General features: G+C 40.6%; 1 protein-coding gene across 2 annotated transcripts in view; it reads left to right on the top strand.

The window, feature by feature from the left end:
- SMOC1 (SPARC related modular calcium binding 1) overlaps positions 1-15,692 on the top strand; it is a 160,316-nt gene that overhangs the window by 114,282 nt on the left and 30,342 nt on the right. The window contains exons 8-9 of one of the 2 annotated variants that reach the window (XM_041410451.1): positions 1,284-1,340; positions 6,230-6,310. In XM_041410451.1, coding sequence (XP_041266385.1) covers positions 1,284-1,340; positions 6,230-6,310 — 138 coding nt within the window. Of the gene's footprint in view, positions 1-1,250; positions 1,341-6,229; positions 6,311-15,692 lie in introns of both variants that reach the window. The other variant, XM_041410525.1, reaches the window with a different exon arrangement.

Genomic DNA, 15,692 nt, shown 5'->3' with positions numbered 1-15,692 from the left:
TCTCTGAGGTCAAAATGGAATTATCAGCATGTTTTTTGCTTTCTATGAACTAGACTACTTTGTTTGGAAACGCATAAAATAAATGAAAAGCGCAAGAGGTGTTCAAGCTTTTCCTCACTTAAAAAAACCTGCAAATACAGGTATGGGTGGAAAAAGTCTACAAGCTTCTGTTTCCCATCTCCGCCCTTCCCTTCCTTTTCCAATGGTCTCTTACTTCTGTAAATGGAGCTGGTATGAGAGAAGGGTAAGGGCAGTTATTGCCTCCTCTAGCAAGGACTGTCCCATGTACATTTCCTTCAAAGAAAGGAAATTGCCCTGTGCATCTGATGGTCATGGAGAGAGGCAAGCCTGGCTTTTCTGGCATGGACTCCTCCCTCCAACAGATTTTCACTGTGCAACTTTACATTTTAGGTTCCTGCCCACTTTGCTGCTTAGTGTCATTCTTGCCAATAACACATGCAAAGAATAGTTACTAGAAATCAGAGGTTTTAAGTCACTATATTTCAAGCAGGAAAAAAAGCCCAATTCTAGGTGTAGTAGGCTGACCCTGGCTAGATGCTAGGCATTCACCAAAGCTGCTCTGTCACTGTGCTCTGGAACTGGACTGGGGAGAAAATGTATCAAAGGTTTGTGACTTAAGGTCCAGGAGAGATCACTCACCAAATACTGTCATGGGCAAAACAGACTCAACTAAACCTAAACCTAATGTAAGAGAAATTATTGTTCCACAATTTTCCGTTGGAAGATATTGTCACCACATTGCAATTAGAGAACACCTTGATGCAGTCATTGTGAATAAAAAAGATTTGCTATTGACCATCCCCTTCTAACAGCTCTGCAGTAAATGCTGGTGCCAACTCTACACAGGTAAGTTTCAGAAGAAGAATTTTTCTTTTGAACAAAAGGAATGAGGAGAAAGACGCAACAGGACAGCAATCTCCAGAACCTTTGCTGTCTCAGGAAATGGCCTGTGTAAAACTAAACTGACCTGAAACTAAAAAGGCAATTAATTGCCTTCTGGGGAGACTACCAGGTGATAAACACCAGTGGTTTGAAGAGGGAGGGGGGAGGCTTTTTTAAGTGTACCAAAAGGGCTTGATGCATATTTTATGTAAAATGTTATTGCTTTTAGCATAAAATGATTTTGTTCTGTCTGTCTTCTCTCTCTTCTGGACTTGGCCGGGCCATGTACAAATCCCAATCATTCAACAGTACTGGAGAGTAGATAGTATTTACCTCAATAATGGTAGTTTCTTTTCGATTCTTTCTAACCCTCAATTCAGATGATGGTTCGAAGCCAACGCCTACCATGGAAACCCAGCCTATTTTCGATGGAGAAGGTAAGAACATCTCTTAAAATAACAACAAAAAAAGCTACTTACCTCTCCCTTTTCTCTAGGATTTATGGTTCAAATGCTTTCTATATCCTGCAAAGCAGACAAGCCAGTGAATCTCATAATTTATCCAAATTTTAGAATGCCCTTGGGACCTCAGGCATTTTCCCTAATCCTTTTACATCCTCCCCACTTTTCTGGAATCCAGCAATAACACCAGTTGATCAGACTCCTGGTGTAATCTTGGAGGAAAGAGTGTGTCCCAGCAAGAAAAAAAAGGTGCATCAAATCAGAAGTGGCCACTTCCTTTAGACTGTCCTTATCCCCTTACTATCTCCACTTTGGTGATACTAATGCTGGGAGTTTCATAACCTCTGCAATGTGTTACAGCTTCACAAAAGGAAGGGTAATGCTAAACCACATCTTGTGAATGTTGACTTGGAAAAAAATTGCTGGGAGGTTTCTTTATTTAGCAAATGCTTTCATTGACGCACATACTATTTAAGCAAATGAAGTCATTGTCCTGGGCCCACTTAATTCATGGCCCACCCAGGCAGTTTCCTTCTCAAACAGGCAATCTTGCAATTGTATTATTTTGGAGAGAGAGTATTGGACCTTAGTCTGTTGGAAGCCTTTAAACAAGGATAAAATGGCTGTCATCACAGAGGGTTCAAGCCTTTTACACGTACAGACATAAAGACCAGTGGGAATAATGCTCCTTTGGTAGTGAATGGGCCTAACAGCAGCTGCTTATATCTTGCATATTGCTTGGAAGTAGTGCCTGTTTTCTACAGGTTTAAACCCACAACCATTATAGTGAAGCTATGGGCAGAAGTATGAACTACTCTGTCACCCATCTGAAACTGTAGACCATAAGGCAGTGAGGGAAAGCCTATGCATTTTCATAGGGGACTGGTGTACTTCATGCCTTTTTTAAGCTGGATCAAAGGCAGAAATGGAGACTACTGAGCAAGAGCAGGAGGTACTTTTCTGTTGATATTTCCTGCTTTCTTGTAGAAATGGGTGCTGTGGTGGGGTTTTATTGTTGCTAAAATAAACATATGTTTAATGGCAAGATGCTGTAGTCCTATCACTTCGTATTTAGTGATGGTAGATTTGTTACAATCTTCTTGTGAGCTTTAAGAAACAGTAAAGCTCTCAGAGAAAAAAAACACTCTCAAATAAACAAAGGAGACTGAAGCCATGCTGGCTCTCTCTTGTTTATATCAAAAGAGGGTTCCTCCTGGCAGTAAGCTGATATTGTATTAAATTACTGTTGGCAATCACAAACTTCTGACCTTAAAGTTTTCCCCTGAGAGGGTACCCATAGATATTTAAAGGAAAGAATGTGCTAGTAGAATGCAGGAGTGAGATGATGTGGTTAATACAGCCTGGTCAGAAGCTCCTTCTAGGAGAGTTTCAATGTTTTGGTCATTCAAATAGAACTGGACAAAGTTCTTGAAGTGGTGTAGTGAACATGCCTTTTCTGGTGATGAGCAGAATCTGAAAAAAAGTGTTATTCTACTTTCCATGAAAAACTTTTTCAAGCAAAAACCTTCACATTGATTTGTAGGTGAACTCCAGTCTAATAAATGGGCTTGGACTGAACGATGAGAGATTGGCTCTCAAAAACATTGCAATGTATTATTCAAGACCTTATCTCCTGGACTTTGGGAGGGAATGACTAGTGCCATGGCCTGACTCTGGATGGACAGGCAGGTTAATCAGGCTATGCATCGACAAATAATCTCTTCGAAATTTGTCACTCTATATTTTGTAATCTCTATTAGTGAAATAGGACTAAGTAGATTTCAGTGGTGGCTGTAAGAATAAACAATTAACGGTGTGATTCTTGGGGTGTCCTGTGCAGCACCAGGAGCTGGACTTTAGTGATTCTTACAGGTCCCTTCCAGCTCAGGATATTCTCTGATTCTAAAGTACTGAGCAACCTGCTCTGCTCTGGAAGCTGACCCTGTCTGGAGCAGAAGGTTGGACCAGACACCTCAGGAAGTCATCCTGAACAATCTCTTGATCCTATCCAAGCAAACATGTTGTAATACTTCACTAGAAGACTCTCCCAGTGGCTTGGGCAGGTCTTCCTGAGGAATGGCTTGTACTTTGTGTCTGACAAAAATGATAAAAAACAGTTATCCTTTCACCTGTCAGGTCTGAAATCTTCATAGATGTTCAAAGGCATTAAAGTTCAGATCACATTCCACTTCAGTGAATTTGGGAGCTGATGGGATCCTGTAAACCTGTCTATTCAAAGTCAGGCAGCCAGGGTGGAGCTGGTATCAGCATGAGTAGACAATAACAATGTTGGGATTTTTTTAATGTTTTGCATTTTGTTGCCTACCTTCCATACACAAGGGGCTGACTTTTTTCATAGGGCATTACATACACTCAGCTGCCCCTGAAATGTGTGATACCTCTTGGAATTCAGCAGCTCTAAGATGAAGATTCACCTTTCCCATGTTTTCATCTACATTAGAGGATAATGAAAATTCACATTTCATGCATAAGTTCCCCTCCCACTCCCTACCATCTTCCCTGGGGGCATAACAGAGCAGTGCTAGAGATAATGTAAATCAGATAACTTAAACTCTCCCATCCAAGGTTTGAATCATAACACAGCCATCTCTCTAAAAATTATTTCATATTATTATAATGCAGATCTTAGAAATGTTTATAGTGAATCTTTTTTTAGGACAAGATTCTCCTCTGCTGAAGAGTGTTTTGTTAATGTCCTTGGTATAGTTTTAAAATCTTATATTCCCTCCTGCACTTCCAGGCTCTGTTATTTTGTTTTCACCATTTTGCACCCTCCACCATGTGCAAGGTGTAATAATTTCCTAAAGATATCTTCTTTACACATCTCTTACTTTTGGTAAACTTCGCCTCTTAATTCAGTGAGAATCTACTCTTTCCACAGATCTGTTGTTCAGAGGTGCCTGTAATCCAAAAAGAAATCTCAGTTACCTGGATTGAAAATACACTTTTATGGTAGATTCCAAGAAATTAATTTCCTTTTCTTTATCTTTCTCTTTTTTCACAGAATTCCTTTTTGGGCACCTTTCAGCCTCACTGAAAGATGTACACCACTGTATTTCTAAAGGCCTTCATCATTCTTCAGCACCTATTGACTTTGATTGTCCCTCATTTTTCAGCTGTAGACATACCTGGTCCATATGGTGCAGATTAAGAGCTAAATTTCATCCCAAATATAGGAGTTTAAGCCTGTTTTGGGGAGAACTGCCTCAGATTAAACACTGGGGAAGCACTAGGAGGGGAAGATACACAAAAGTAGAAATAGTCCCTAAACCAAAGCATGTTGGTATATGTATTTATGAAAGCATATGATGGCTGAATGTTGATAAAATAGTGTAGTAAAACTGGCAGATAGGCAATTTTTTTGTATGTCAGCAGCAGTAAAAGTTTGTTTAACCGTGTTCAACCTGTAGTTCCTTGTAAAGAAAATGCCCTGAACACAATTACTATGATGCCTTCAGTCAATGTGGCTGAAAATATTTATGGAGGAGAAATTAATTTTCTTTTTTTTTTTCATGTTCTTGTAATTTATAATCAGTTTCTCTTTACTCAGCCATCTTCTCCCTTTGCTGAGCAGATCCATGTAAATGTCAACAAGAAAGCAGGAAAACTCATGTGAAAAGTTCTTAGAGGAACTTAAGAAAAACCTCAGGATGCACTATTTAAGTTGTGTTCTTGTGGAAACTGAACTTTTTTTCAGAAGCTATCAGTCCTGAAAATGTCACATGAGGTGTCCATGGTAGCAAATACTGCTTTGCTCAGTTCTAATCAAATGCTGAGGTTATGTCATTTCTGTGGCTTAGGGCAGGTTCAGATATGTTTTGAAGTTGATTATAACACCTCAGAGGAGGTGCTCTAAGCACTTTTCCCACAAATTTATGTTTGGATGTCTTGGTTAGTGCATCAGACATGCTTTTCTAACCAGAACCTATTTCTTTAATAGACTTCCTTTCAAGTCTTTCCAGAAATATCTTCATGTCTCTGCCTATTTATTTCGGATTTTGTTGTTGCTTGTTTCAGGGAACTGACTGTGGCCAGACCTTCTTGGGCTGTTAAAGCAATACTTAAGGTCTGGATTGACTATTTAAAATCTGGATTTCATATGCACTTTTGGGTGAAACAGCATGTACTATAGCACCCAATGCAATGTTTGTGATCTCTGAGTCTTGAGGAAAAAGGCTTTTTGAGAATTTAGGAAGTGGGGATTAGAGGGAGGAAAAAAAATGTTTTGCCAGCAGATATATATTTTCTGAAACAGGAAGATAATGAGAGAACCTTGTGGAAGATTTACAGATGGTGGTTCATAAGAATTGGAAGAGCTCACCAGGGGATGCACCTCTCTGTACAAAGATGACAGATCAGTTATGGCATGATTGTAGCTGACATCCTGTTTTCTATGAAGAGAGACTGAGAGAGTTGAGGTTGTTCAGAAGACACATTCTAGCTCATTCCAGTCCCTGAAGCCAGCCTACAAGAGAGCTGGAGAGGGACTTTTTACAAGAGCATGTAGTGACAGGACAAGGGGGAACAGCTTTGAACTGAAAGAGAGTAGGTTTGGATTAGGTATGAGGAAAAAACTCGTTACTGTGAGGGTGGTGGGGCACTGGAACAGATTGCCCAGAGAAGCTGTGGTTGCCCCATTGTTGGAAGTGTTCAAGACCAGGTTGGATGGGGCTTGGAGAAGCCTGGGATATTGGAAGGTGTCCCTACCCATGCCAGGGGAGTGGGAATAAGATGTTCTTTAAGGTCCCTTCCAACCCAAACCATTCAGTGATTCTGAGTAACTATCATGTGTATTTTTACTAGTTGCTGCAGTTTCTTTAAGGCTATTATTTTTATTCTTTCAGAAATCACAGCACCCACCCTTTGGATTAAGCACTTGGTCATCAAAGATTCCAAAATGAACAGCTCTAATATAAGGAATTCAGGTAATGTTCCATCTAAAAAAATTATTATTTTAACTAGTCTGCAACTCCTCACATCTGTTCTTGTTTCATTCTTTCTTATTTGTAGTTATCAAGCTGCTAGGGTTACTTGCAGCCCAGGCTATAAAGTAATTTCAGATAAGATCCTTTTATGTGACCAAAGGGCCATAATCAATGTGTGATGAAGGATGTTTGTTTCCACAAACCATTACTGGGGAATCTCTTAATTTCTTAATCTGTTAATTCATTTTAGTCATCTGTCATCTTTATTCTGTTTGCTGTTCAGCATGGATATATGAATTGAAGCATTTGGCTGAAAGATCTGGGCTGTCATTTTGGTCTAAGCAGTTGCAAAAATTACAAAAAGGGGCTTCTTTGCTAGTGAATTCAAGATTCTTCTCTGCAGGGGATATTTTTTGACAGAGAAATTAGCAGATTATTTCACAACTAAAGGTGGTTTAATTGTGTGTGAGCCTAAGAAAATGTTGAGATTGTTTTGTGTGTAGTGGAGTGGATGGGGGAAGACCAAAGCCTAAAAAACAGCAAAGAAGAGATCATGAACATGAGTGGGAAAAGGGGAGGCAGGAAGACACAAAGTCAGAGTGTAAAATTTGAGATTGGAGATGCAGGTGAAATGGTGGAGTGGAGTCATTGAAATGAGAAGAAACTGGAGGATCTGAAGAGGAAGGTTAGGGATTCTTAGTAAGAATGGTTTCTGTCTGATATTTTTACTGAGGTGGGAGAAATTAAGAAATTAAAGGGAATATAAGAGAACAAAATTGCTTTAAGAAGCCATGGGTTTACTTTAAGATTTGAATAGGAGATTCTACTATTGCATATATTTTATGAAGCATACATGTCTAGAACGGCTGTTGGAATAATTCCAGTCACCTAAACAGATAAATTGTGATATCTTGGAGTGCCTCATCATCTGGTATTTCTGGATTAGCTAGAGAGTATTCATGACAGTTCCTTTAACCTTCCTCTGCCACTTCCAAGCTGCAGGGTGAAATCAGTGCTAGGTTGGGTGAAACTCTCTTGCTGCAGAATGAAGAGCTCTTGGCAGGAGGACAGCCAGCATTACCCAGACCACAGTTTTAACAAGTCTCTTGAGCTTCACCTCCCAGCTGTTTTTGCAGCAGGGTGGTCTGTGTAGGATCTGCCAGCAAGAGTCATCGAGAAGCTTCAGATGATGTGTGAGTATCAGCATCCTTCTTTAAGGATGTCTTTCAGGGGAGAGCAAACACAGCTTCTGTTTTTTGTCAGCTGCTGGGACAACCAGCAACTGACAGTACAATTGAAGGTGACAGTGTAATATTAAAATCCTTTGTAATGGGTCCTACCTATCTTGGAGACCAGCTTTCCTTCTAATACAAAAAACCTCATAGCTGTAATGGAAAGAAGAGTGAGTGCTAAGGGGTTGCAAAGGGACTTGGGAGCAGGAGGATCTGTCTTTCACCCTTTCTTGGCCTGACAGAGCCAAAGTAGGCTGGCTTGCATGTTGTAAAGGCAATCACTTCGATTGTTTAGTCAGGAAGCTGCCTGATGTGAACTGGAATTTTGTCCAGAAGGGTTCCTTGTGTGACTTTGCTTTTGCTCACTTTTTTCAATTGTTTCTGATGTCACTTCTGTTACTCAGACAAAATTATTGTGAGTGCATGCTAGAAATGATAAATAAATGATCTTGTGGAAAATTCAAGAGCTGTGTAAAAGGTGGTTTATAAGCAAGCTAAAAGGAGACGTGGTTCATCTGACTCAGCCTTACTGATTGCTCTGATGCTTACTTGCTGTAAGGTCTTGTTAAAAGACTAGGTTGCCTACTTTTATCCCCAGATTTCCCCACTGGGCCATACAGATACACAGCCATTTCAGTTTCTCACAAATTACTATGAAATACTGCCTAGAGCTGTGGTTTAGGTGTCATAAAGTGTGGGCTACTTCAGCCTTTTTTTTTTTCAAATAGTGAAGCCTAATCACCTTGTTTGGTATCTTTCATTCTTTTCATCCCTTGTAATATATGTTAAAGGCAATGTACAGTAGGTAGGATCAATCTGCAGAGAACTGGGGGGGATAATTATAATTTAGAATCATGTTTCTTCAAGTGTCTTCGAGTCTGTCTTGGCTGTAGATGATGAAACAGCTGTCATGAAATGGGCATGCAAAACTGGGGGATGTTTTTAATTGCCTTTGGCCCAACTTTAAATGCTAATGCTTAGCACATTTCCATTTTAAAAATTTATTTTTAAAGGGTTAGGGTAAGTTTTGCTAGCACAAGATCTGAATTCTTCAGTTTATTGTTGCCTCAGCCATATTGTGTATCCAAGCTTACGCTTACAGTCTTGGAGCAGAGACAGTCTTGTATGCTTTTGCAGCAGTTTAATGATATCACTGAAACTGGAAGTGAGAAAAGAGTAAAGACCTGGTAGGTCATCTAATCTACTGCCTTAGGGCTAGTGAATGTTTATACTGTAAGGAGAGCAGCATTTTCTACTGTACCATAAATGCCTTAGATAATAAAGATTTTATTTCTTCCCAAAGGAAATTGCTCTGCTCTCTGAATTCAGTCTCAGATTTTTTTCTTTTTGTAATATCCAGCCTAACTCTTCTTTTACTTCCTATTCCTTGGAGTTTGTATAGTGAAATACTTAGCTCTGATGTCTCTTCTCCCTGTGGTGATTATATGGCCCTGTCCTTTTCAGGTACTGCTGTCAGAGGATGTGTGCTGTTCTCTAATCAGCACTGACACCGGACATCTTGGAAAGCAAGCACCATTGCTATGTCAGCCACAAGGAGAATTTCAGAATTGCTATATGGAGTCAAATAGACTCTTTAATTTGCTGTCATTGTCTCTGGTCAGTGTTAGGTGAGCCACCCACCAGGCAGCTGAGCATTGCAGAGCTGGTGGCACCCCGTGTAATATATGCTGCCTGTCTCCTGTAAGGGCTGCATTTGAAATCTGAGTATTTCATCTTCTGTTTAGTGTTGACAAACAGAAGAGGTTCTTCTGAAACTGATCTCTTTTTTTTTGGAGCACTTACATTTTGTTTGGCATGTGTAAATCCTAATTAAGCCAGGGATCAGGAAAAGCAGAGTGACTCCAGCCTGGTGATTAGAGCACTTGACTGAGAATCTATATGTCTCCAGGCATTTTGCCAGTGAGTTTTTCTATGCTCAGTAAAAGAGCATTGCTAGGAGGGATTGCTAGTGCTGTTACTCCAGCCCACCTTAAAGAACTAAATGGCACCCTTTTCTCAGTGGGTTCAAACCTTCTCAGCCAGAGGCAGGAACCAAAATAGGAACATCTGGGCTGTTGCACAGCAGAAGAGTTGTTTTTTCTACACTTAAAAACTACATTTTCTGTCTGTATGAATCCTGCAAGTCCCGAATTTTTCTTTTTGAGGCAAGTGAAAGGCCTAGATCAACACCATGTTGTTGTGGCAACATGACAAAAATATTTTTTGCTGCTTCTCCCCTTTCCCAAACACGCACATCCACATGTGCATGCCCATGGATACCTTAAGCTAAGACAGTTACCTAGCACTGCTCTCTGTGTTGTTTTTAACACCGCCAGAGCAGGAGGTGATTCAGGTGGGGTTCTTGCAATGGCTGTTCTCTAATCAGCATGGCTGGCAACTGTCTTTTCATTCTACTTTTACTGTTTCAGCCTCTTCCCCTCACCCCCAACCTATTTCAGCCTGTGTGGTTATTTTCTGAAGTTCTTAATCCAGGGAAGCGTTTGATAATTTCTTTTCCAAGAAATCTAGTAGCTGCTTGGTTAGGAGCACCCCATCTCCACTGAGGAATCCAGGGATTTTCCTCACTTCCAGAGCTGGGTTATCTCCAAATTCATTTGTGCTACTTAGTGATTTGGTTTTAGTTAGCAAGAGTTTCCAGCCTGTATCCAGCTTACCGTGACAACCTTTAAGAAAACCACAGAATGATGTAATGAGCCCCTGCATGGAAAAATAAACAACTCTGGAGAAACCAGCAGTAGCAGCCTCAAGTAAATATTCTTCAGTCACTGGGGTTTTGAAAATGACGTTATTTGAAAGGAAGAATGAGTAATATATTAAGGTTAGCAGCTGAAGACAGGTTTGTATGTGCTGTGCCTAGTTCACAAAAAAAAAAAAAAAAAAAGAGAAAAAACCCATAGCTGTTTGTTTCAAAATTTTGCTTGGTGAATGGGGACCAATTCCATGTGGCCTGTTCTGTTCTGAGCTGTCTGAGCTCTGGCACTCAGGCATCATGTTGGCATCTCATGATGGCATTCCAGTGATAGATCTTTCTCCTCTCAGGAGCTCTTAGTGGACAGAGTATAACTGAATGAGCGTTGAAAACAAGAATGGTGGCATTCACATTTCTTTTTCTTAATTGAGTCAACTTGAAGCCCAAACTTTAGGGTTTTTTAAAGGGGCAAACAACTTGAAAACTTTACATCTGTATGTATTCCCCCCTCTACCTGAAAGGGAGTCTCTTAATTCTTGGGTGCATTTTATTTCCAGAGATCCGCACAGTGAAGTGAGATATGATTATATCAAGTGTTATTACCAGGACCTGAGTCCTTTGGTTTGTCTGTGTTCCTTAAGGGGTCTTTTTTCCCACTTGCAGGAAAAAAAAGGTAAGAAAACATCCATGGCACCCCCAAAAACATTCTCTCTAGTGCTCAGTTAGGAAGTTACACCATTTTTCTGCATGCCTTTCTTATTGATCAGGGGTAGTAACTGCCCCAAGGGCTAATGTACTCATGGGTGTGCTGCCTTATCCATATGGAGGCTTTCTGCAGTCACATACATTAAAAAGAAGTCTGCATGAGACCATATTGCAAATCCATGTATTCCTCTTGATCAGGTGAGATGAACATGTAATGAGACAGAGCTTGAGAAGGAAGCTCTTTTCAATAGTGGGATACCCCAAAAATAGCCAAGTTTAGACAAGAGTTTAATTTGTTATTAGAACTTTCTCTTTCAGAATGAGGATAAACAGAACTTTCTCTTTCAGAATGAGGATAAACTTTCTCTTTCAGAAAGAGCTTATATTATATAAATAATGCCTATATTATTTGCTAGAGTGGGGAGACCTTGCACCTATCTGTTGAATGTACAGTTATCTAGAGTTGGAGCAAATTTCTTCATGCCTTGGAAATTTGGAACACTGCAGAGAATAGGGAGCCACAGGTAGATTCAGATGAGGTTCCTGAAAAACAAAACAGTGTTATTAAATGGGGGTCACACCTGTCTTTATCCTGCCTTCTCAGCCTTATTCCTTAGGTGTCTTGCCCTACTCTGGGTGGACAGCACTTTCTACCTTGTTATTTAAAGACTTGAGACCATGGAATTCTGCTTCTGCTGCTGCTTTTTTCCCATTTTCCACTATTACTAAACTAGTTGTGTTAGTTTGAAACTGGCTGCCTCTCTCTCCATGCCAGTTCTGTTAATGTTACTGTCCAAATGTCTAATTCAGGATTGTAGGCTCTTCCCCCTGATCTGTGGCTGGTTAGTGTTAGTCAGGATACTGAGGAAAGGAGATAGTTATTACTTTGACAGGAATGTAGGTTGGTTTAAAGAGGCCATAGTCAGGAATAATTGTGCTTTAGGGATATCTAAATAAGATGTTATAGTGGCATTTGAATTGGAAAATTTTGGTACCTATGGATGACATTCTAATGCTGACTGCAGTCCTCCTTGGTAAACATTTTTGTGCTTCTGTCTCCTCTGGGCATAACACCTGGGATAAGTTAAAGGCTTTTGAATTTCTCCCTAGCTGAAAAGGGAAAAAGTGTCATTGATGGTGTCAAGAACAAGAGTCCATGGGAGGGAACCAGTGTGTCAGAAAGCTTTTGTCTTTTCTACTGTCCTCTTTTAATCCTTCTTCGTTCTTTTCCTGCATCTTGAGCCAGTACCTCCCAACACAGCGCTCCTCTAATCTGTCAAAACTTTTGGGCTAAAAGTCTGTCACTATTGTCCCATCTGCCACAACTATTTATCTTCAGACCTTTGCATTAGTCCTCCCAGCCCTTCTTTTGGTGAGTATTTGTTTTGGTTTTGTTTTGAATTAATTTTAGTTTAGATTCTGGCTTGATACCAAATAAAGCAATTTCAAGAGAAGCTCCTGTTGAGCATGAAATGAAAACTTAGTAATTCCATTACATTTTTACAACAAATATATATGCTCTTTGCTGAGTTCCTGTTTCCTTGCAAGCCAAAATGTGGTGTTTCTTCCTTACTTATTATCCCTCCCTTCCCTTTGGCTCCATCTGTGGTGCAGGCATCCTTTTCTGTCTTGGCTGCTGCTTGGGAGGCCTCTGTCTCTTCTTCCCTTCTGGAAGTTCTGAGAAGGATGATATGTGTGATGCCCAAGGGTGATTCTCCCACAGTCTCAGTGTGACAGGTGTGTGTGGTGAAGAAGGGAGTATGTAGGAGAGAGCAGAAGCAGGGGAAATGGAAGAATCTAGGACCAGGACCCTTCCCAGACAGCCAGCAAACAAAGTCATAAATAACATGACATTGGGGACCAGTTAATCTGCTCTATGAAAAGGTGCAAAGTATACAAGTGGGAAAAATAACATTGTATAATAATCAGCATGCAACCATAGGTGTTAAACCATATGCAGCTAGGCAAATAAATGAAGCTCCCCCTGAGAGCTGTGTGATAAATCATTCCCAAAGAATTCAGTCACTCCCCCCTCCTTAGCCCCCAAAGAAAGAAAATAAATTACTTTAGATGTGGAGTCATAACTACTACTCTGCAGCTGCCAGTTAAGGCAAGTGGACAAGGAGCAGTAGGAGCAGGGGCAAAGATACAAGAAGCAGGGGTAAAAGGGGAAATGAAAACAGCGCCGCTTTTAAAACCACTGGAGATTTGGTGGGGAAGGGAAAGGAAATAAGCTCCAGCACCAAGCATTACCTGAACATACAGACACAAACTGAGAGTGGTCAACTCTGTGGAGTTTGTTTTGCTTTTTAGCAGAAGCCAATTCAGACTGAAGGGCTGCACTGATTTGCTGAAGTAATTCCTTAGCAGCACAGTCTCCTTGCTCTCTGTAATAGCAGCATTCAGCACAGGCTCGTTTGTGCATCTGCACTTCAGACAGCCATTTCAATGTATGCTGATGCCTGCAGAAAGGCTGCACATATTGACTCACCTTCCCACCTCTCTTGAAATGTTCCTGTCAAATTCACCACATTTCTGAGGTACCACAATTAAGGATGTGTTGTTTCAAGGTAACTGCCATTACTAGTTCCTAGATAACCTTTGAAAAATGTTTAGACCTAGGTAGGCTTCTCCTGAAACCAAAAGCTCTGATGGGTCTTGCAAGTGACAAGTGAAGAAAAAGAGACAAGTGAAGAAAAAAAAGGGTTCAAAACACAGGTCAGTGTATCCCTATGAGCATCTGCTACCGATGTTGTAGCAGATTTACAGATCTGTCACAGAGTTGTCCAAGAGGGCCGTGAATATTGCCTAGTACAGCATAAGTCTGTGAAGGAGGAGAGCTGCATTCCAGAGCTTTTGAAAACCTCCATGGGGGTGTCTGTTGGACATCCATCTCATGGCACTGATGAAGTAGGAGCAGTTTCTCTGTGCCATGGCTGATGTCTGAATCCCGTGTTACATCACTGAACTTCCAAAGCCTGGATATTCTATGCAGAGAATTCTACAGCTGACTCTAGGTAGATATCCAAAAGTGACTGCTAGCTTCCTGTCAGAGGAAATTCCCTCTGCCTCTTTGTAAAGTGCAAAATACTACAGAAAAAAGTGCTCTGTCACTGCGTGAAAAGGCTCATCACACTATAAACCTGTCTCTCTTGCCTTCTGTTCCTCACCAGTAGTAGCATTAAATATAATGTTGCTGTATGTAGAAAGACCAGTCCACTTTTTACCTCCTTGTGACAGTTTTCAAAGACTTTCTGTTTGGTGTCCTATAATTGCAGAGTAACAATACTGTAAAAATACTGTGCTTGTATACTCTAGCTGGAAGAGTTAGGCGAGTTCTCCAATAATTGCTGTACTAGTTGTTCCAAGGACTATTAAAAACAGGTGTGGAAGTGAAAAGAGTTCCCCAATAATGCTAAGGCTCCAGTGGAAACACCTCCTTTTTTGTTTTATTGAACAGAATTCCTAAGTGTGGAAAGAGTGCAGTGAAAAAGGAGTATAGGGAAAATGAATGTGTTCAGAGACAGGTGGCTTATGTCAAAGCTAGGTACGCCACAAGCTCACAGTGCTTAGAAACTATGTGAAATGGAAAAGAGGCATTAGGGAAGAAAAAGCACAGACTGTGGAGCTTTGTCTCAAAATGACAAGGGCAGTGTCTAAGGTTGAAAGTTTTTTCTACTGCTGAGGAACCATCCTGATGTCAAGAAGTGAAGAGGCTGCATTTTGATGCCAAACTTTCTCTGCTCAGACTATGGAAGCTGTTTTCACTGTGAAGGTGCTGCACAGGTACAGCTGTGATAAAGGATATGGAGGCCAGATGCATTAGAGGGGATCAGACCCCAAAATCTGGAAACTTAAACCAGATCAAATATATTCAAGATTTTAGTCTGTGTTAGCAAAAAGGTTGCCTCAATCATTGAGGATCTGCTGGAACTTCTCAGCCTGCACAAGGTGAGCAAAAAAGACCTGAAGACATTCACATGGTTTTCTCTCCTTGTTTTAACCCAGGGTCATATCCAAATAATAGCAGCTCTGACACACTTAATCTGTTCGTCATCTGGCAACAGAGATCCCACTGCCTCTCCAATGAGTGAACAGTTAATCACTAGGGCTTTTTTATATCAAACCTAAATCTCCTTTCTCCAAGTAAGCTGTCTGCTACTTGAAATACCCATTGGGAAGGAAAAAAAAATTATCTGTGGCTATCTTTTTTTTTTTTCCTTATAGAACAGCTTTTATGTCTCAGAAGACTGAATGTCATCCCTAGACTAAACAAATTGAATTCTTTTAGCCTTTTCTCATAGATCATGTTTCATAGACCTTTGCCTGTTCCCCTTGCTCTCTCATGCCCTCTTGCCAAACAGTCCTCCTGTCCCTTGGCGTGCAGTGCCCAGTGCTTGTACACAGGGCTGATTTAACAGATCACCAGTACTTAGTGCCCATTCCATATGTGCAGTCCCCATCATTACATTCCATGGCTGGATTTACCTGTTTTGATTCTTTTTGTTGTTGTTTGCAATGTCATGACTTTTTTTGTGCAGACTTTTTTTTGTGGTCTACCTAAGCTACTGACCATTTTTTCCGAGTCTCGCTGTCTCGCCAGTAATTTCCTCCCCATGCGCTGGATTTCTCCTTGCTGGTTGTTATGGTTTGTACTTGTAAGTTGTGATTACACTGATGTAAAACCATTTATCAGTGTGACTTCGAATTCTTTCCTGAAGTTGAGTCTGTAAAT

Source organism: Onychostruthus taczanowskii, unplaced genomic scaffold (genome assembly GCF_017590055.1).
Source record: "Onychostruthus taczanowskii isolate IOZ18803 unplaced genomic scaffold, ASM1759005v1 scaffold1, whole genome shotgun sequence".
NCBI classification, from domain to species: domain Eukaryota; kingdom Metazoa; phylum Chordata; class Aves; order Passeriformes; family Passeridae; genus Onychostruthus; species Onychostruthus taczanowskii.
The sequence above is the reverse complement of the archived record's forward strand: the minus strand, read 5'-3'. Positions and strand labels throughout refer to the sequence as shown.